This window comes from Nothobranchius furzeri, chromosome 11, assembly GCF_043380555.1.
Source record: "Nothobranchius furzeri strain GRZ-AD chromosome 11, NfurGRZ-RIMD1, whole genome shotgun sequence".
NCBI lineage: Eukaryota > Metazoa > Chordata > Actinopteri > Cyprinodontiformes > Nothobranchiidae > Nothobranchius > Nothobranchius furzeri.
The window spans coordinates 66,164,338-66,184,532 of record NC_091751.1 but is presented as its reverse complement, the minus strand read 5'-3'; the positions used below and the strand labels follow the sequence as shown (position 1 = coordinate 66,184,532).

The 20,195-nt window shown below is 44.2% G+C and overlaps 1 protein-coding gene across 3 annotated transcripts in view; it reads left to right on the top strand.

The window, feature by feature from the left end:
- The window catches only part of kiaa1217 (KIAA1217 ortholog), a 53,179-nt gene that overhangs the window by 6,564 nt on the left and 26,420 nt on the right, over positions 1-20,195 (top strand). For 2 of the 3 annotated variants that reach the window (XM_015957591.3, XM_015957590.3), the window contains exons 3-10: positions 1,281-1,479; positions 6,384-6,468; positions 13,219-13,492; positions 14,705-14,954; positions 17,349-17,660; positions 18,242-18,340; positions 18,546-18,571; positions 18,668-18,822. In XM_015957591.3, coding sequence (XP_015813077.1) covers positions 1,281-1,479; positions 6,384-6,468; positions 13,219-13,492; positions 14,705-14,954; positions 17,349-17,660; positions 18,242-18,340; positions 18,546-18,571; positions 18,668-18,822 — 1,400 coding nt within the window. The remainder of the gene's footprint in view (positions 1-1,280; positions 1,480-6,383; positions 6,469-13,218; positions 13,493-14,704; positions 14,955-17,348; positions 17,661-18,241; positions 18,341-18,545; positions 18,572-18,667; positions 18,823-20,195) is intronic. The other variant, XM_054745790.2, reaches the window with a different exon arrangement.

The following is a 20,195-nucleotide window of genomic DNA, read 5'->3' as shown; positions in this document are numbered from 1 at the left end:
CACTCAGAACTCAGTTTCTTCAGGTACGAGGGTTCTGATGACATCACATTCACACATCCTCACACCTCACATTCCATCCACTTAGATTCATTCATCACATAAAGTGTTTCCTAGTTTCATGTTTTCAATTGTTTAGAAAATAAATGTCTTGCTTTTTATGAACGCGACTCTGTCTGAATTAATACAAAGTGTCTTTGTCGTGGATTTTATCAATATGTTTATCAATAACCCATTTCCTATAGTGAAGAGAGAAGGAGACGATGATCAGACAAGTCAAACAGTTATAACTGTGGCATAATGCACGAGGCAAAATGCCCCGAACATCTGCTCACAGACTTTATTTATAGAGAGATGAGAGTGGAGAGAGATATTGTGTCTGTGTGTGGGAAGTCAAGAATGTGTGTGTGTGTGTGTGTGTGTGTGTGTGTGTGTGTGTGTGTGTGTGTGTGTGTGTGGGTGTGTCTGAATGAGTGAGCATGCAGAGAGGCATAGAGCAATACATTTCCATTCAGTTGAGTCCATGATCAAGAATTAATAAACATAAATGTTTCCATAACAGTCTTACAATCCCTGAATAAACAAATAAGTCTAAATCTTCTGGTTAAACATTCAAAGACCAATCAGATTGGATTTCCATATTTATACAGAAATTCACATCTTATTGGTCAAATGTAGTGTAATATATTAAGCTTTAAAAGCACCCAAAATACATACGTATGCCAACTTCCTCTCTCTCTCTCTCTAGATATAGGTATAGATAAATAAATATACTCTGTTGAATCATCACCTGTAAGATGAAATAGAAGGTAAATGAAAAAGCCTTTCAGTCTTTGAGTTGTACATTTCTTGATTTTCATCATGATAAATGGATGAATGAATGATGATGATGATGATGATGATGATGAGTAATTTGCCTCAGCTGTAGCTTGGTTTCTAGGAAATACAAACAACATTTTAACTTGAAACCAGTTGTGGGCGAACATTTAAACCCATTTCTATAACACACACCAAAAGCATAACTCAGTAAACATTCCAGAATATAATTATTTACCTTTTCACTTGTGCTGGTCAGTTACTTTTCTCTTGTTTGCTGAGAGGGTGGAGGTTTTCTGTTAGCAGATGGCTGTAAGCTACATGTGGCAATAAGTGAAATTAACAATGACCACGTAAAACCAAAAGTTTAAAACGTTCTGGTATTTTTCTGTGCTGAAAAGCTGCTGTGAGGTTTTAGATGGCTGTTAAGGCTCTGTGACAGTCCCCGGTTGTGTGTGCCCTGTCAGGTGTGCTGTACCTGCAGTATGGAGATGAGAAGAAGCAGGTCAAGATGCCTTCTGAAATCATCAGCTGGGATATGCTGTGGGCTCTGTTTGCCTCAGCATTCCCCCATCAGCTCACCATCAAGATGCTACAGTCTCCCAACATGGCCGTCTGCATCAAGGACTACAACCGCAATGTGTACTGCAACCTGAATGATGCTAGGTGAGAACGTAGATGGAGCTTCCTGAGTGCTTAGAAAGTTCTTCAGCTTCAGTGGATCTGATAAAAACTCCATGGTCTCTACATCCAGAGGAGTGCTGAGTGTGTGCAAAACAACCCTAAGTAGGCCTAGCCACTTCAACACTCACATCATAAACATGCTACAGTGGTGTGAAAAACTATTTGCCCCCTTCCTGATTTCTTATTCTTTTGCATGTTTGTCATACAAAATGTTTCTGATCAAACACATTTAACCAGGGTTTCCCTTACATAGGCGTAGCCGTGGCGGCCCGCCACGGCTGAAATCCCACCGCCACGCCTACAACATCCCAAGTTTTATTGATGTTCTTTTTTTTTTTTTTGCGCCGTTTCCCGAAGAAGCAGCAGGAACTTCTGTGTTGTTGCTTGTGATCACAGCCGGCAGGTAGCAAGGAGGAGGAGGCAGGGCAGGGTGGTTACAGCTATGAGCGTACGGATAAAGCATTTTTGACGAATACGAGCAAGAAACGAGTGTAAAACTCGGAAATATCTGTAATCGTGCTGAATGAAATCCTCATTGGGTAACTGACTGTCTTCAAGCTCTGTGATTGGCCAGTCAGATAGAGCGCCCGCCCCTCCCTACACGCAAAACTGCAGCCGGGAGCTCCGTCAACTCGGTCCAGGCATCAACACACACACAGAGACAGTAAGCTGGGCGCAACACTGTGCGACATTTTCACTTTTTTGAGCAGATTTTCCACTTGTGCGAGAATCCACAAGATCGGGGCGGGTTTTGCGCTGAGCGTCGTGTAGTGTACAGGGGGTTACGAGAGGCGATTAACACCACGTGACCAGCTACCGATCAGCAATCGTGAGCTCGCACGGACTTCTGGAGTGTTTAATATTTATCTCGTTCCTCATGAGGCTTGAAGCGGCGCTGCGAGCAGCTGCGACCCAAAAAGTATCAGAACCGCTCACGGCGCATTCGCAATCCTGCATCAACTCCGCTCACCCGCTATTTCCCTAATAACACACGTTGTTCGTTTTTATTTCTACACGTTTTTTTACTCACAAAGATTGTCAAGAAAGCGTGTTTGTCGTGTTCACGTCAAATTAAACTGATCACAAAACACAGATTTACTTTCTTTATTTCGTTTCCTCATCCAACCCCCATAAATCCCTGTGTGTCCTCCTGCAGCACTCCCGAAGGACAACAGGCAAGACAAAAAAGTCTGACGTGTTGTGTAAAAACTGCTATTTTTAGCATATTTTAGGTCCGACGTGTTGCTACCAGACGTACAGTGAGCACATGGCTCGTGAGATCTGCCCTGCGAGGAAGTCGTACAGTTTGAGCTGAAGCTGTGTTACGAGTGAAAAAGTCGCACAGTGTCCGCCCAGCTTATTATAATGTTCACTGTAATGCATCTTGATGTTCTTAACAAATAAATCAAATCAAAAATATTGGTCAATAATGCCAAATATGTAAATTTGTGTTTCAGTCATTTTTATACCGGCTTAAAAATACTTCATTAAGTCTACTAAGCAGGGGTGTAGAACGTTTTTATTAGGGCCAGCCCAATAATGATCTTGGACCAAAATAAAGGGGGCAGAAAGTCAAATAAAGGGGGCAGAAAGTCAAATAAATGGGGCAAAAGATGTTTTTCCAGACGCCAAGAAAAATTAAATGCCAAATCCACCCTGCAAAGTGTGTCACTGAGAGTTTAAAACAGAAATTATTATTGTGCAAATATCGGTGCACTCACCTTTAATACTAGTTATTACAATGCAGCAGTCGCTGGATTGGTGCAGTTCAAAGTGGAGTGCATCAAATAAAACAATATTAACATAAAGGTGAGACGTGTCATTACCCCCCCCCCCCCCCCCTGCCAACACCACCACCACAGCTGGAAAAATTCCTAGGGGAAACACTGTTTAACCGTTAGTCAAAGACAACACAAGTAAACACAAAATGCAGTTTTGAAATGATGGTTTTTATTATTTAGGGAGAGAACAAAATCCAAACCTACATTGCCCTGTGTGAAAAGTAATTGCCTCCTGAACCTAATAACTGGTTGGGATTCCCTTAGCAGCAATAACTGCAATCAGGCGTTTGCAATAACTTGCTACGAGTCTTTTACAGCGCTCTGGAGGAATTTTGGCCCACTCATCTATGCAGATTTGTTGTAATTCAGCTTTATTTGAGGGTTTTCTAGCATGAACCACCTTTTTAAGGTCATGCCATAGCATCTCAATAGGATTCAGGTCAGGACTTTGACTAGGCCCCTCCAAAGTCTTCATTTTGTTGCTCTTCAGCCTTTCAGAGGCGGATTTGCTGGTGTGTTTTGGGTCGTTGTCCTGCTGCAGCACCCAAGATGGCTTCAGCTTTAAGCCTGATTCGTCTGCGTCAGTGCGGAGACACGCAACGCCATTATCCGTCCTTGCGTAGGGCACGCAAGTACGTACGGAGTCGAGCCCACTTTTTTAAACATCCGTCGAACGAGACGGATTACGCAAGCTTGTTATTGGTCAGGACGCCGCTGTTGTTTACAGCGCCGCCATTGCAAAGAGAGTCGAGTTTATCAAGCGGCAGACACGGAGAAGCTTGAAGAATACCTCGCGAAAAAACTCTAAAAACATGAACGTTTAATTCCCCCGTGACTGGAGGAGTGAAAAGATGCACAGCAAGCGTTTTATTTGTGGACGGAAATGACAGGAAACATGGGTTTAGAGGTGGCGAGCGCATGAAGCGGTGGGAGAATGAGAGACAAATATGTCCGTGTTAAAAGTCTCTTATATACACAAAAACACAATATAAACACACGATCTTGGACCGATACATGACAGGATACCACAGAACAGCGCTACACCCTCTGTGGTCCTGCCGGGCAATTGCTTTGCAACACTCTCCAGGAGACGGAGAAGTATGAGAGCAAAACGCTTCTGTCAATCTGTGCGTGTCTGTCCCTTGCGGAGCTGACGGAGAAGCATAAACCAGCGTTAGCTTACCAACAGATGGCCGGACATTCTCCTTCAGGATGTTTTGGTAGACGGTAGAATTCATGGTTCCATTTATCACAGCAAGCCTTCCAGTTCCTGAAGCAGCAAAACAACCCCAGACCATCACACTACCACCACCATATTTTACTGTTGTTATGATGTTCTTTGTCTGAAATGCTGTGTTACTTCTACGCCAGATGTAACGAGACATTTGTCTTCCAAAAAGTTCAACTTTTGTCTCATCAGTCCACAAGGTATTTTCCCCAAAGTCTTGGCAATCATTGAGATGTTTCTGAGCTAAATTGAGACGAGCCCTGATGTTCTATTTGCTTAACAGTGGTTTGCGTCTTGGAAATCTGCCATGCAGGCCATGTTTGCCCAGTTTCTTTCTTATGGTGGAGTCGTGAACACTGACCTTAACTGAGGCAAGTGAGGCCTGCAGTTCTTTAGAAGTTGTCCTGGGGTCTTCTGTGACCTCTCGGATGAGTTGTCTCTGCGCTCTTGGGGTAATTTTGGTCGGCCGCCCACTCCTGGGAAGGTCCACCACTGTTCCATGTTGTTGCCATTTGTGGATAATGGCTCTCACTGTGGTTCGCTGGAGTCCCAAAGCTTTAGAAATGGCTTTAAAACCTTTACCAGACTGATAGATCTCAATGACTTTTGTTCTCATTAGTTATTGAATTTCTTTGGATCTTGGCATGATGTCTAGCTTTTGAGGTGCTTTTGGTCTACTTCTCTGTGTCAGGCAGCTCGTATTTAAGTGATTTCTTGATTGAAACAGGTGTGGCAGTAATCAGGCTTGGGGGTGGCTACAGAAATTGTACTCAGGTGTGAAACACCACAGTTGGGTTTTTAACAATGGGGGCAATTACTTTTTCACACAGGGCAATGTAGGTTTGGATTTAGTTCTCTCCCTAAATAAGAAAAACCATCATTTCAAAACTGCATTTTGTGTTTACTTGTGTTATCTTTGACTAACGGTTAAACGTGTTTGATGATCAGAAACATTTTGTGTGACAAACATGCAAAAGAATAAGAAATCAGGAAGGGGGCAAAAAGTTTTTCACACCACTGCCTAGCATGATGTTTCCATCACCTGAAGGAACAAAAATACACAACTTACCTGAAGTGACTGTAACAGTAGTGTGGTAAAAATCAATACTTTAGACACCGTTATGCTCATATTCTTGTGCAAATGAAACACAATCACAAGCGTCTCATTTCTTTCCACGAGCACTCCTCATCACTCATGCAGGTGTTTACACTGAATGACTCAGGCATGCAGAATGCATCAGTCAGTCTGACAAAAACAAGAGCTCGTGCAGCAGCCGGTCGTCAGCCTTGCTCATGAGGGGAATGACCTGCTACCGTGGATGCATTTAGCTTTTTGACTGTTTGGACGTGGACATTAATGAATTCTCTGACTGGTTACTATTAATCCCGCCCACATGGTGAGGGCTGTGATTTACAGCTGCTGTGTAACTGTTGGGCAACGTTATCACCATCTTGGATCTGTTTTAGTTTCAAACCTGAGACAGTTCAGACCTAGATGGGACATTTGTGTCTTAACGTTTTACAGTAAAAACATCCCAGCGATGGTAAGTCTATGGTAGTACGGGGTTAGAATTAGATTCAGTAAATGTCATAGACGTGTCCACGTCTATGTCCTGGACGTGTCCACGTCTATGTCCTGGACGTGTCCACGTCCTGAGGCATCCTCCCCAGGCATGCGTGGGTTTGGAGAGGACAGATGTACTCGTTTTCATCTCATCGGTTCCATAACTAACGTCTCCTCTTACTTCTGCAGGAATTATGTAATTTCAGCATTAACATTTAGAAAGTTGTAATCCCACATTAGGTGCACATTGTCCTGTTCGAAGTCAAGTTGTCAGCTTGTAGAATTTCTCTGTGTTCTTTTTCTTTGTTTCTAGAAAGATTACACCTTATTCTAGTCTGAAGGCTTATCAGAAAGACCCAGCATGTGTGTTCAACCACCATGGCACCAGTGACTCCAGGGTAAGTCCTCTGACCACTGACACATGTTTAGATACCGTAGAGTTCTCCAGAATAAAGATCCAACATCTCACCCCCAAATTCCACTACCTCCGCTCCGCTCCGACACGAACGCCGGAGCAAAATCGGTCCCGTTGTAGTCAATCAGAGCAATTCCACTACTGCGGCCGTGCTCCGGCCGTGCTTCGGCAGTGCGGCGCCGTGCGCCGCCCTCTGTTCCGGCGTCCGGCAAAAATAGAATCGATCCTATTTTCGCCGGACGCCAGAGCACCTCCGCAGTAAATGGACAGAAATCACAACCGCCCAACAGGAAAAGGAGCAAGCACAATTTCCGTTTTTCACAATAAATCGATAAACAAAAGGCGTTTTTTGTTTCATATGCACAGGTTTAACAACTTTTAACAACTATCAATGGCGGCTGAACTTTAAATGCACAAAAGTAAGCCATAAATACAGTTTCTACTATCAAAGTAGTCACACTTTGTTGATCCAAACACTGCTGATCTCTCAACACAAATGATGGGCAGATTAAACAGTTCATGCCGATGCTTCTCCCACACGACGGGTGTTTGGATCTAACTTCCGCGTTTATTGCTCGGACTGTATCGCAAGATGTCGAAAATCCCACGCATGCTCGTTTGCCCACCTCAGGTCTCCGCACCGGAGCGGAGCCGTTGTAGAGCGTGTAGCAGTAAAAATTGAGTTCGGAAGCGAGCGGCTGCGGAAGGCGGGGGCGGACCGGACCGGAGGTAGTGGAATTTGGGGGTTAGTCAATCAACAATCAATCAACCAATCAATGGGAAGGTGGGGGGGGGGGGCTGGGATCCTGTTTTCCCCAGCGAGAGCAGCCATCTACGGCGCCCAGCCGCTGTGCAGTCACAGGTGGGAGGGAGGTCTTAGGAGAAGCGCAGAGCACATTGACTCCTGCAGGTTGATGACCTCGTCAGGCTGAAGTCCACCAATCCGAAGGCGGGGGGGGGGGGGGGGGGGGGGGGGTTGGTAGGTCGGGTTTTCACAGCATCTGTCTGCATTCCTTCGTGGGAGTTTGTAGCCTCTCAAGGCTGCTAGGGTGTCAGATTCAGATAGCAAGACTTTGTTTGGGTCAGGCTGAGATAATTTTTCTCTCTGCCTTCAGTCTTTAAACTGATCATTTCCAGTCCTTCAGTGAAGCCAATTTTGGGTTTTTAAACCTGTCCATCCCGTCCGGTGACCCTCTCCAAGATGACATCCATTTTGAGCACTAATACCGGTATCGCAGCTAGAACATTGTCCAGCTTACGATTCACCTCGAGTAACGTCCCAGTCTGTGAAGTCTCCACACGGACGGTGCTTTCCGTGGGTGCGGGTCACCCTCCAATCGCTCCCGTCTTCCCAAATTTCCAGAAAACCAGATATCCTCCCACTCCAATCAGGAGAAATCCAGTGATCATCAGACCAAACATCCACACGTCTTCGACATCCTCAATGGACAGCTGGGAGAGGCATATGATCTTCCACTCCTTCCAGGAATCCAGCATATACCTCACCGGGTGTGTCCCCTGTGGACATGTGGGAGCCCCCTGCTCCGTTCTCATTGTTGAAAAAATCGTATCAATCGCATTGAATGACCAGTTTATCAAATCCATGCTCTGTGGGCAGACAGGACAAAGCGCCTTGGGAAAAAAAGATAAGGGAGTGAAAAGAGAAGCGTCTGTAATCTGCGAGTGCCAGGAAGAATGACTTTATTAATTTTTACACCAAATGCAATTTAACACAGTTTTAAACTAATTATTTAACAGTAATAATATTGATAGAACAATCCCAGGAATATCCTTGGAATAGTAAAGAGGAAAGGACTGGAACCATGGGACAGCAGCTTCAGCACAGGCAGAAAGAGGCTATGGCGAAGGACTTGTGTTTAGAGGAGGGTCCGGACCAGGACTGGAAAAGCTCCAGATCACGCATGTCCAACTGAAGGCCAGGGGCCATATGTGGCACACTGAGGGATGTTGTGAGGCCCCCCACCTGTATTCTTTACAGTGCCTTCCATAAGTAATGGTATCTCCTGAACTTTTACACATTTTGACACAAACTTCTGTGACCGACCAACACAAAGTTGCACATCAATGTGAAGTGGAATGAAACTGATACATTTAAAGGGACTTTACAGAGTCTTGAATTTTTATGCTCGTGATTGCCCCCTCAGGCCAAAAGCGTAACGGCAGCTTCAATAGTAGGCTCGTGCACGAGGCGCGCATGCTGTACGTGCACACTCCGTAACGAAAATAACAGCTGAGACAGTCCTGTGTGTGTGTGTGTGTGTGTGTGTGTGTGTGTGTGTGTGTGTGTGTGTGTGTGTGTGTGTGTGTGTGTGTGTGTGTGTGTTTGTGGCGCGGAGGATAGAGGACAGGAGAACATGCAGCTAATTAATTAAATAATTTGGTTCTGTACCTTTCTCTTCAGCACAGCCGACAAAGGTTTATGATGGGTCAGTCCTCCTGCATGCTCAGATCATTCCCTTCCCTTGCTTGAAAAATTGTTCCAAAATGAAAGTTGAACCCACATCTTTTTTATCTGTGAATTCAATGCCATTCGGCGAGTCTCAAATAAAAATGTGGGCATCTTACTGTAAAAAAAATATACCATTAATGTAAAAGAAACTCTAAATAAACTATGTTCACATCCAGAGTCAAACCCGAGTCTTCCACACAAGAGTCCGTTGTCTTATCAGGTGAGCTATACCACCAGTTATGTCTTTTGTATCACAACGTTCTAAAGAATGGTTCGGAGCGAAAATGGCTATTTTGTTGCTAATTTGCAGGAAATATCTAGAAGAAAGTTCTACAGAAAGTAGCTAAGGGTCCTCAGAAATGTAGCTAGCTTTGTCACTAGGCGTTAGGAACAGCGACAAAGTGGCACTGCCTCTCTCTCTGCTGCTAAAGCTACGGATAGCAACTGCTACGGGCGATGCCTGAGTGTGAACGCGCATGAAGCAGCCTGCTCGACCCGAGCATCTCTCTTTTTCTGTGATTTTACAGAAAAACAGGCAATCACAGTAAAAATGCCAGGGCTCATTCTACAGGACCAGGGCGTTGCAGGAGAATGTATGAAGAAGACATTTATTATTTCTATACGTGTTTTGGCTGTCAAACTTCCATAACCCCCTTTAAGATAATAAAAGCCTTTCAAACGTCTTCCATGGTAGATGTTTGAAATGATTATCCAACTGCAATCCTACTTTTTTATTTCACCAGTTCAATTAAACTAGAGAAGTTTTTTGTCTTTCCATTTTTTTCAACACTGACAAACCAAAATAAAAGAAGAATAACAACTATTACAGACTATTTTTAAATGTAAGGATTGCAAAGAAAAATGTTGGTTAATAGATCATTACTCCAGTGACGTTTAGATACCCCAAAGTAAGACCTAGTCCACACGTAGCCGGGGTTTTTTAAAAAACGAATATCCGCCCCTCCAAAAACTTGCATCCACACCACCTCGTTTAAAAAAAAAAACTGTCCACACGTACCCGGATAAATACGTTGTTAAGGACATGCCAGACCTGTAGGCGGCAGTACTTCCCCGTTCTTAACCTCGTCCTTCGTCTGTGGTCTTCTGCAAGGAGCAGTAATTCCGCTTGCAAAAACAAACAAGCAAAAAGTGCTTGGACAATTGATAAAGCGAGCACAGCTCTGAGGGCATCCATGCTGTCGGCTAGTGTAAACACAGGTCGCACACGTGATGTCAGCATTTTTTGTCGCGGAAAGTGACGTTGTGGACCTTAAAACTCCGGTTTTGTCTGTCCACACGTAGACACCCAAAACGGAGAAAACGCAGATCTTCACTTTGGCCGGAGTTTTTAAAAAGATCCGTTTTCGTGTGAAAAAACTCAGTTTTCGTGTGGATGACAGGCCAAAACGTAGAAAAATATCTACGTTTTGGCAGATCCCCGGCTACGTGTGGACAGGGCCTAAGGTAATAAAGTATTTGTACTTCAGTACTTGACATCTTTAGTCCCACTCGAAGGAGGCCCAGGAACAGAATATCTTCTCAGGCCTGAGAAAGCCTTAGGGAGATCCAGGAGGAGCTGGAGAGTGTGTCTAGAGAGAGAGAGATGTATGGGTCTCCCTCCTGGACCACTTACTTTGTCTTCATCATCCTCTGATCTGGGTCCAGGTTGTGATGGACAGGACAGCACCTACCCCAGCACCCCAAGGTACAGATACCTTCAACCAGCTCCTTTGGTGGGACCCAAAGACCCTCCTGGACCAGCCTAAAGACATAATCCCTCCCGGGTTGACCCAGGGTCTCCTGCCAGCTGGACATGCCTAAAAGACCTTGGTGAAAAAAAGTTACACATTCTCTAATAATTTCTCATTAATTTTATTGGCCTTTTCATAATATTGTACAGATGGAAATACTCCAGTAATCCAATACGATAATACTGATTCTGTTTTTTAAAACGATGAGCTGCCAGACTCCACGGAGATGTCTGCAGAGCATCGTCGCCGTGTACAGCCAGCTGACTGCACAAGTGAACTGTCGTTAGGCAGGTATAACAATGCCAGTTAACCTGTTTGGGAGTTGTGTCTGAGCCAATCAGCAACAAGCCTGTCACCTTAATGCTTTTAAATGGATAAACTTGAGTGACACCAAAAGTTTCCTCATGATTCTTCCAAAAACAGCATCTGACTTTTTTAGAGAGCTGGGTCAGAATGTAAAAACTGTTTTACTCAAATTACAAAACAGAAACAACCTCCCATAACTCCAAAAGCCAAATTAGTGTGACCGTTCTAGAAAGACTCATGAGTAGGGAGGGGTACCTTTGACATTTGAATCGATTCGGTACTAATTCCCAGTACCTAAGAATCGATACCGGTACTTAACGGTACCAATTTTCGATACTTTTGAGTGTTTAATATTTTTAATTCTCTTTTATAATTAAATACATATTTTTTTTCAATATATAACCATATTTGATAAATATCACGATAAATAACATGCAACTGTTTGTATTTTAACATCGTTCTTGTAGTTTTATAAGCTGATAATTAAACTGAAGCAAATATCTTTACTGTGAACTAAATTTACTGTGTATCTTCATTCCTTTTACCGTCTTTTTTCATTAGATTTTTCCTACTGGGAAGTTAGAATTTCCGAGGAGAAAGCGAACGCACCATTAGCTGATAACAATGGCGGCAATGGAAGCTAACATATCAAGCTAACATTATCTTGAACATTTTATTTACCTACTGGAGCAGATTAAGATGAGGATGTCTCACTTAGATCGTTGTCGCTGGTTTCATCATCACCCAGTTACCCGTCACATTTAGTGAAGTGGACCCAAGCTTTAGCGTGAGTTCTTTCTACCATGCTGCTCTGTTTACAACTGGCTCGCAGCGACCGACGTAACGCTCTTGCGCATGCGCAGCTGTCTAGGCAAGTTCTCGTTATGAAGGACGGGTACCGAAACGAGGCACCGTTTCAAATGACGTGAATCAGTGCTCGGTCGGTACTATGGAATTCGGTCGGTACCTTAAAAAGTACCAAATTCGGTACCCATTGCTACTCATGAGGCTTGACTAAATGAGGATTTTACAAAAGCAACTACAAGGAGGTATGCAAGACGCGAATGGAGAGCAAGATCAATCCAATAAGACACGTCTGGTGAAGTCAAACTGAACTCGTTCCAGTCCAGCTTCCTCCTCTGCTGCCCTAGACGAACAAACCTCTGAGTCGACCCTCCCTTGACTCACAGCTGCCCTGTCACACCTCAACCGTTTTATCTTCTACTCATGGATCCTGCTGCTGCTGGATCGTTGTTCTTAACTAAATCAAGGGATGGTGGTGCTCCTCTCCCCTCCCCGATCACATGATCCCTCTGACCACCACCTACAGGCAAGGGGGGATTAAGTGTCTTGCTCAAGGACAGAATGACTACAACAGCCAGAGTGGGACTTGTTCCAACAACCTTCCAGTTATGAGATGAGCACCTAACTCCTATCCCACCGTTGTCCCGTTTTTTCACTGTTAGGGAAAAACTTGGGTCCACCATAACTCATTTTCAGCAAAAACCTGCATGACAAAGCCCATTCATAGGCATGCAGTAGGTGACAGTGGTTTCACAAATTGTCTGCGTCTTTGACGAAGAACATTCCTTGGATGGGGAATAGCTAGGTGGTGGTAGACAACCATTAGCATCATCCTCTTCCACACAGAGCAGCAGCCGAACTTGCAAAAACAAGCTAGTGAGTGTAAACAGGTCACAGATCTTTTTTATCGCTGGCAGTGACTTCATGAAACTTGAAACCTGGTTATTTACATCCACAAGTAAACGCTGACAATGGGGAATTCACAAAATTCCACTTTGTTTGGAGTTTTTGAAAGGATTGTTCATGGTGGCATTTACCTTCACTTTAGTGTGGATGACGTCAACCCACAGAAAATATGTGTGAACAGGGTCTAAATGCACTGAGCTGCTAACGTGACTGGCTGATTAGATATCGGCGGACCTGATAGGTGTCTGGTGTTGATGCGTGTTCTTCATGGAACCACAGAGCTCTTCATCCTGACTTGGAAGCAGAAACAGACAGTCTGGTATTTTCACGTCATTATAGATTAAACCTTTTAAAATTATGGCATTACTGGATTTTATATTTCATGACAGCATGTAAAAAGTTTCCTAAAGTGCTTCCAGAGCTTTTCTATGCTCAAACCTGAATGCCTTTCCTAGCACAATAAAGACCTGCCTGATCATCTGTTTGGTTTTGGTAGATTTCCAAAGACATCCTCAGCCCGGTCCACAGTTTGTCCTCATCTGGCCACATCCCTCAACACAGTCTACAGGGATCAGTGTCTACACCCAGGGTCACCCCACCCTTTTCCTCATCCCGGATAGCCTGTAGTGAGGGAGGGACTCGTGGAGACAACAGAGTGGTGGAACCAGGCAGCCCCACACTACCAAGTGAGCACCTGCCAGGGTTTGGAAGATCCAGAGCTTCCCGAACCAGCACTAATTCCATCCGGCAGAGAAAAGACGTAAAACCTGGTGAGGAACCTTAAATCTGGTTTTTGACTAGAGCACATACATGCCTTGTTTTGCAGAAGATAACTTCAGTATATTTAGTCAACCCAAAAAAGTGTGTTCACATTACGACTGAATCAGCGATGATGCAACCGCACCAAAGAGCTCTGACTACGGAAAACGGATTTAAGAACATGAAATGAATGAAACCAGGGTCATTTCTCAATATACTACTAAAGTACCATTCCATGCTCACTCACACTTCCCAGATATGCTCCTGCTCCGCCCACTGTATTGAAGATGCATTAATGCATCCTTCTGTGGACTCTGGATAGCTAGCCCATAATGCTTCATGTCCTAAACAGTTATACTCCAAACGGCAGAGTGGAAACAAAAAACTGTAGTTTTTTTATGTCACAAATACAAATAAAGAAACATTAAGTTTGGTACTGTAAATAGTTGTGTGTAACCTGTAAAATTTGCTGTGTATTGGATTTTTTCCCACAGACTCTTCATGAACTCAAAACGCTAATTAGGTAACCCACTATCAAAATAAAAGCAGCTTTGCCTTAAGCAACGCTGTTTTAATGAAAAGTAAACTTTTTTCTTATTTTAACAGCGGGAAATGCGGGTCTGTTATCAATTTTGATCAAAAGTAGACCAAATTATTATACAAATAATTGGTATTTGTTTTTATTTTGTTATTTAAAGACCAAGTCACCCCCAAATCAAAGAATTAATCAGAGGATGAGTCTGGCAGGCCAGGCTAGTTCCCTGGCCAGCTGGCATAGTCCCTTCAATGTGTCCTGGGTCGTTCTTTAGGTCTTCTTATGTTGGACTTGTCCAGAAAACTTCACCAGGGAGGTGTCCAGGAGGCATCCTAACTAGAAGCCTGATGCCCGATGCTTGTTTGTCTTGTGTTTGTTTTTTCTGTCAGCTGTAAAAGCTCAAAGATTCCACTGCCCACATATGTTTATAAATATGTTTTACACTTAACAGTGGCTGTTCTGTTTACTGCAAATTTTTCAGTAAATACATTTTCCGAACATAACCAAATAACTATTAAATTTCAGTGGTGAAATCTAACTGCAAAAAGCCAAAAACTAGCAAAGTCAGGAGATGTAAAAATGCAGAGCTGTAAGTCCTTTAATAACCCAGATGTTAAGTAAATCCTGTCACCTCAACCTGAATAAAACTAGTAAAATGTTATTTATTTTCTCTCTTTGGTGTTTGCAGAGGCAGATACTGGCAGCACCACAATGATGTTGCATGGAGATGGAGGGCCACGGTACTCTGAGTGGAACGTAGGAGCAAGTCACGTCAGGATCTCCTCCTCTCGGTGTAGCGCTCCGCCCATCCTTACCTCAGATGTTTCCATTTCTGGGGTTCCTGGGATCCCACGTGGTCTAAAACAATACAAAGTCTCCATCAAACCCTTAGTTGGTCATGGGAAAGGCACAGAACGCCAAACCCAGTCTCTTCACAGGTGAACTTTCTGCTTCTCTTTATAAATTATGATACAAACACAAAAAACAAACAAACCCAAAAAGAAAAAACAACCCAAAACGAGGTCCTGAAATTTTCTAAATCAGTTCATCTAGTGACACATTTTCCTCTCTTCAAGAAAGATCAATCAATCAAGCTTTATTTACAAGGTTCAGACTAGTTCACAGGTAGGTTTAGTGTTAGGGTGGACTAACCCTAACCCTGCCCGATCAACAGGTAGTGTTAGGGTGGTCTAACCCTAAAACTACCTGATCTGCAGGTAGGGTTAGGGCAGACTATAGACTGGTCAATAGGTCAGATTAGGGTGGACTCTAGACTGGTCCACGGATAGGGTTGGGGTTAGGGTGGACTCTAGACTGGTCCACGGATAGGGTTGGGGTTAGGGTGGACTCTAGACTGGTCCACGGATAGGGTTGGGGTTAGGGTGGACTCTAGACTGGTCCACGGATAGGGTTGGGGTTAGGGTGGACTCTAGACTGGTTCACGGATAGGGTTAGGGTGGACTCTAGACTGGTCCACAGGTAGGGTTAGGGTGGACTCTAGACTGGTCCACAGGTAGGGTTAGGGTGGACTCTAGACTGGTCCACAGATAGGGTTGGGGTTTGGGTGGATTATAGACTGGCCCACAGGTAGGGTTAGGGTGGACTCTAGACTGGTCCACGGATAGGGTTGGGGTTAGGGTGGGCTCTAGACTGATCCACAGGTAGGGTTAGGGTGGACTCTAGACTGATCCACAGGTAGGGTTAGGGTGGACTCTAGACTGGTCCACAGGTAGGGTTAGGGTGGACTGTAGACTGGTCCACAGGTCGGGTTAGGGTGGATTCTAGACTGGTCCACGGATAGGGTTGGGGTTAGGGTGGACTCTAGACTGGTCCACAGGTAGGGTTAGGGTGGACTGTAGACTGGTCCACAGGTAGGGTTAGGGTGGACTCTAGACTGATCCACAGGTAGGGTTAGGGTGGACTCTAGACTGGTCCACGGATAGGGTTGGGGTTAGGGTGGATTCTAGACTGGTCCACGGATAGGGTTGGGGTTAGGGTGGACTCTAGACTGGTCCACAGGTAGGGTTAGGGTGGACTGTAGACTGGTCCACAGGTAGGGTTAGGGTGGACTCTAGACTGATCCACAGGTAGGGTTAGGGTGGACTCTAGACTGATCCACAGGTAGGGTTAGGGTGGACTCTAGACTGGTCCACAGGTAGGGTTAGGGTGGACTGTAGACTGGTCCACAGGTAGGGTTAGGGTGGATTCTAGACTGGTCCACGGATAGGGTTGGGGTTAGGGTGGACTCTAGACTGGTCCACAGGTAGGGTTAGGGTGGACTGTAGACTGGTCCACAGGTAGGGTTAGGGTGGACTCTAGACTGATCCACAGGTAGGGTTAGGGTGGACTCTAGACTGGTCCACGGATAGGGTTGGGGTTAGGGTGGATTCTAGACTGGTCCACGGATAGGGTTGGGGTTAGGGTGGACTCTAGACTGGTCCACAGGTAGGGTTAGGGTGGACTGTAGACTGGTCCACAGGTAGGGTTAGGGTGGACTCTAGACTGATCCACAGGTAGGGTTAGGGTGGACTGTAGACTGGTCCACAGGTAGGGTTAGGGTGGACTCTAGACTGATCCACAGGTAGGGTTAGGGTGGACTCTAGACTGGTCCACGGATAGGGTTGGGGTTAGGGTGGATTCTAGACTGGTCCATGGATAGGGTTGGGGTTAGGGTGGACTCTAGACTGGTCCACAGGTAGGGTTAGGGTGGACTGTAGACTGGTCCACAGGTAGGGTTAGGGTGGACTCTAGACTGATCCACAGGTAGGGTTAGGGTGGACTGTAGACTGGTCCACAGGTAGGGTTAGGGTGGACTCTAGACTGGTCCACGGATAGGGTTAGTTTGCTGTTGATGCTATGACACTTATATGGTTCAATCTTAGCTTTTGTTTTATGGATGAACACTCACACATTGTTGATGACCATCAAAGGCATAGAGAAATTGATTTATTTAGGAGGCTTTGTGATGGTACCACTGTTGCCTCACAGCCAGAAGGTCATAGGTTCAAATTCCAGCTGCAGCCTTTCTGAATGCAGTCAGCATGTTCTCCCCTTTCTTGGACTGGATTTCTCTTGGATCTCCGGTTTTCTCCCACAAACCAAAGCCTTGCGTATTAGGTTAAATGGAGACTTAGCTTACTTGTAAATTTTCAGGCCACTTAATTTAGCCTGGATAGTAAATGTATTCCAGTTCATTAAATACAAAATATTCTTTAATGCATTTTTTATTTGGCAAAGATCCCAATAATCTTGTTCAAAACCAGTCCTGTTGCCAGATACTGATTGGGAAACTGGTCTTCCACCTGTAATTTCCTCTACTCTCCCCCATACAGGAGGAAGAGTATGAAACATGAAGATGCTGAACTTCTTGGAATTACAAGCTCATCCCTTTCACCTCACAGAGTCAGTGAGATTAGAAAGTTTGATGGACAGATGATTGGAGGTGCAGGTCCATTGTCTCCAGAGAGGATGACTCCCATTCGCTGCTACCCACGACAGGACAGCAATGTGTTTCAAATGGAGAACACAAACAGAAGCAGAGGTAGCCGCTCGTCATCCTCATCATCATCAGTATTTATGGATGGTCCTTTGGTGCAACCTGAGACACAAGTCCTAACCCAGATGACAGGAAGTATCATCCAAAGGTAAGCTCTCATTCATATTTTGCAGTTTAAGCTGCCTAATTAACCATCATTTTCTATTTAATCAAAGGAACTACTCTCCAACTTAGTCTGTTTATAGATTCAAACATAGCCAATAAGTCAATTGGAAGTTGGTAAATTGAACTGGAAATGCCTTCTCCGGGTCAGGGATGAGGTCCTGCCTCAAGTGGAGGAGTTTAAATATCTCGGGGTCTTGTTCACGAGTGAGGGAAAGCTGGAGCGTGAGATTGATTGGCGGATTGGTGCTGCATCTGCAGTGATGCAAGCGTTGTACCGATCTCTTGTGGTGAAGAGAGAGCTGAGCTGGAAGGTAAAGCTCTCGATGTACCGGTCAATCTACATTCCTACCCTCACCTTTGGTCACGAGCTTTAGGCAGTGACCGAAAGAACGAGATTGCAGATGCAAGCGGCTGAAATTAGTTTTCTCTGCAGGGTGGCTGGGCTCTCCCTTAACTCATTTACTGCCATTGACGACTTAATTCGTCACTTGCATTGCATTGTACACCATTCCAAAAATGATGAATATTTACTGACAAACAAAGATGTTTTCTTTATTTTTTTAGTGAGAGAATGAACGCAATGGAAGAGCAGATAGCCAGCCTAGCAGGGCTGGTGCACCATGCCCTCTCTGAGAAATCCCACATCCTTCAAGATAAACTCAGGTCTGTAACATCTGCAATGGCTTCCAGTACTGTAGTTAATCAGTGGACAAAGTCTTTCATTTAAACCTAAACTTTCTTTTTTATTATAAAGTAAATAAAGTTTTATAGATTATGGATTATGTCTGTATAAATGTCTATATAAATTGTGTGTGTGTGTGTGTGTGTGTGTGTGTGTGTGTGTGTGTGTGTCCATGTGCATTTTTAGGCATCCTTCTGAAAACAACCAACTGGGTGAGAATTTCTTTTATTTGCCTCATCACCAGTAAAAAAACAACTATTTTCTATTTTGAACTGCGAACAGCCTTGAGTCCCGTTGTTTGATTCCAGAAGCAGAGACTCAGAAGCCCACTGCTCTGGTTGGTAGTTCCAGTCCGACGCCCCCAGCCCCTCCATCTGACCGTGAGTTGTGGCAGAGTTTGGTGACTGCAAAGAGAAATGTGTTTGAACTCCGACTACAACTCAGTCAACTCAAGTGTTTACAGGTACTGACCTACAAATTAAAGTTACACACAGATTTGTACATTTTAAGAACAAGTAATGAATATTAGGGATATCTTTATTAGAAAATGACTATTTAATCAAAGTTTTTATCTTAATTCCTTTAGTAAAAAATTTTTTAACTCTAAAATGTATTTTTTTATCAAAGCAACAAATAATAAGTGTATTATTATCTGTCGTATATGGTTGAAGTTTGATAACATGACACGGACATCATATGTGAAAAGTCTCTTCATAGAAATGTTTGGAGGTCCTTCACTGAGAAGTTATTATTCCTGATTATAATCAGTCACTTTTCTTTTTTTTCATGCAGGCTGAACATGAAAATAGTCTCCTACACCTACCTCCTGCATTAGCCTCTGATAGAAAATAGATGGTGAAACTCTAGGATTAGAAAAGCCTGCCAGATCTACGTCACACTGTCACTTAACCGTCTCAGGCTCAAAATAAGTTTTCATAAAAGGACAAACAATTAAGTGCTTCAGGGGTACTTCTGAGTTAAAAATGCTCATGAAATACGTATGTGGAGTAGCCAGGTAGGTTGGTATTTTTTTTATTCATGTCTTTTTTATTTTAGAAAAATAGGCATGACAAGTACATTTCAAAACACTGTGAATTTTCTCAAGCTTTACCCCAAGAACAAACCCCAGACAGCCAACCCCGAGAAGGAAAAGAAGAAAAAACGAGAGAAAAAAAGGGAGGGGGGGGGGGGGGGGGTTGGGGGGCTTACCCGGAAACAATAGTTGTGGATTTCTCGACGAATGTCGAAAAAGGTTGCCAAGCTTTATGGAATTTGTTTACAGAACCACGGACAGTGTATATCCCGCATGTGACGTACAGGGTCACGCATTCAGCGTCAGACGGAAGACACGTCAAACTGATGAAATTTCTCTTTCAGGAGCTTTAGCTTTGATGTGACCTGCTTTTTGTCCCGCTTGACGCCCCACTCAGCCAGTGTTTTCACCACTCTGTCGAACAGTCCCATAAAAAGGCGACTAATCTGTTCGTCCGCTCACACGGCCAAAAGCTCCATGGTCTCCGCGTCCGTCCAGTTTGCCATGTTGTAGGTGGTTGAAAGATACTAGTTGATAGATAATTTTTCATTTATCCCATATTACCTTAAAGGACGACACACAGTCGCTCCAAAATGCAAGCCTGATAGCATGATGGGGGAAGTTCCCCAGACTCCAAAGACCCAGTAAATAAAACACTTAAAAGGGGGAAAGATCATCTGAAAATTTCTTTAAAAAGTCAGTTGAAAACCCGTCCGGGCCAGGTGATTTCCCTGACTGCATGGATGATAAAGCTGCTTTAATTTCCTCTTCGGCGATGGGTGCTTCAAGATTCTGTCTAGTTT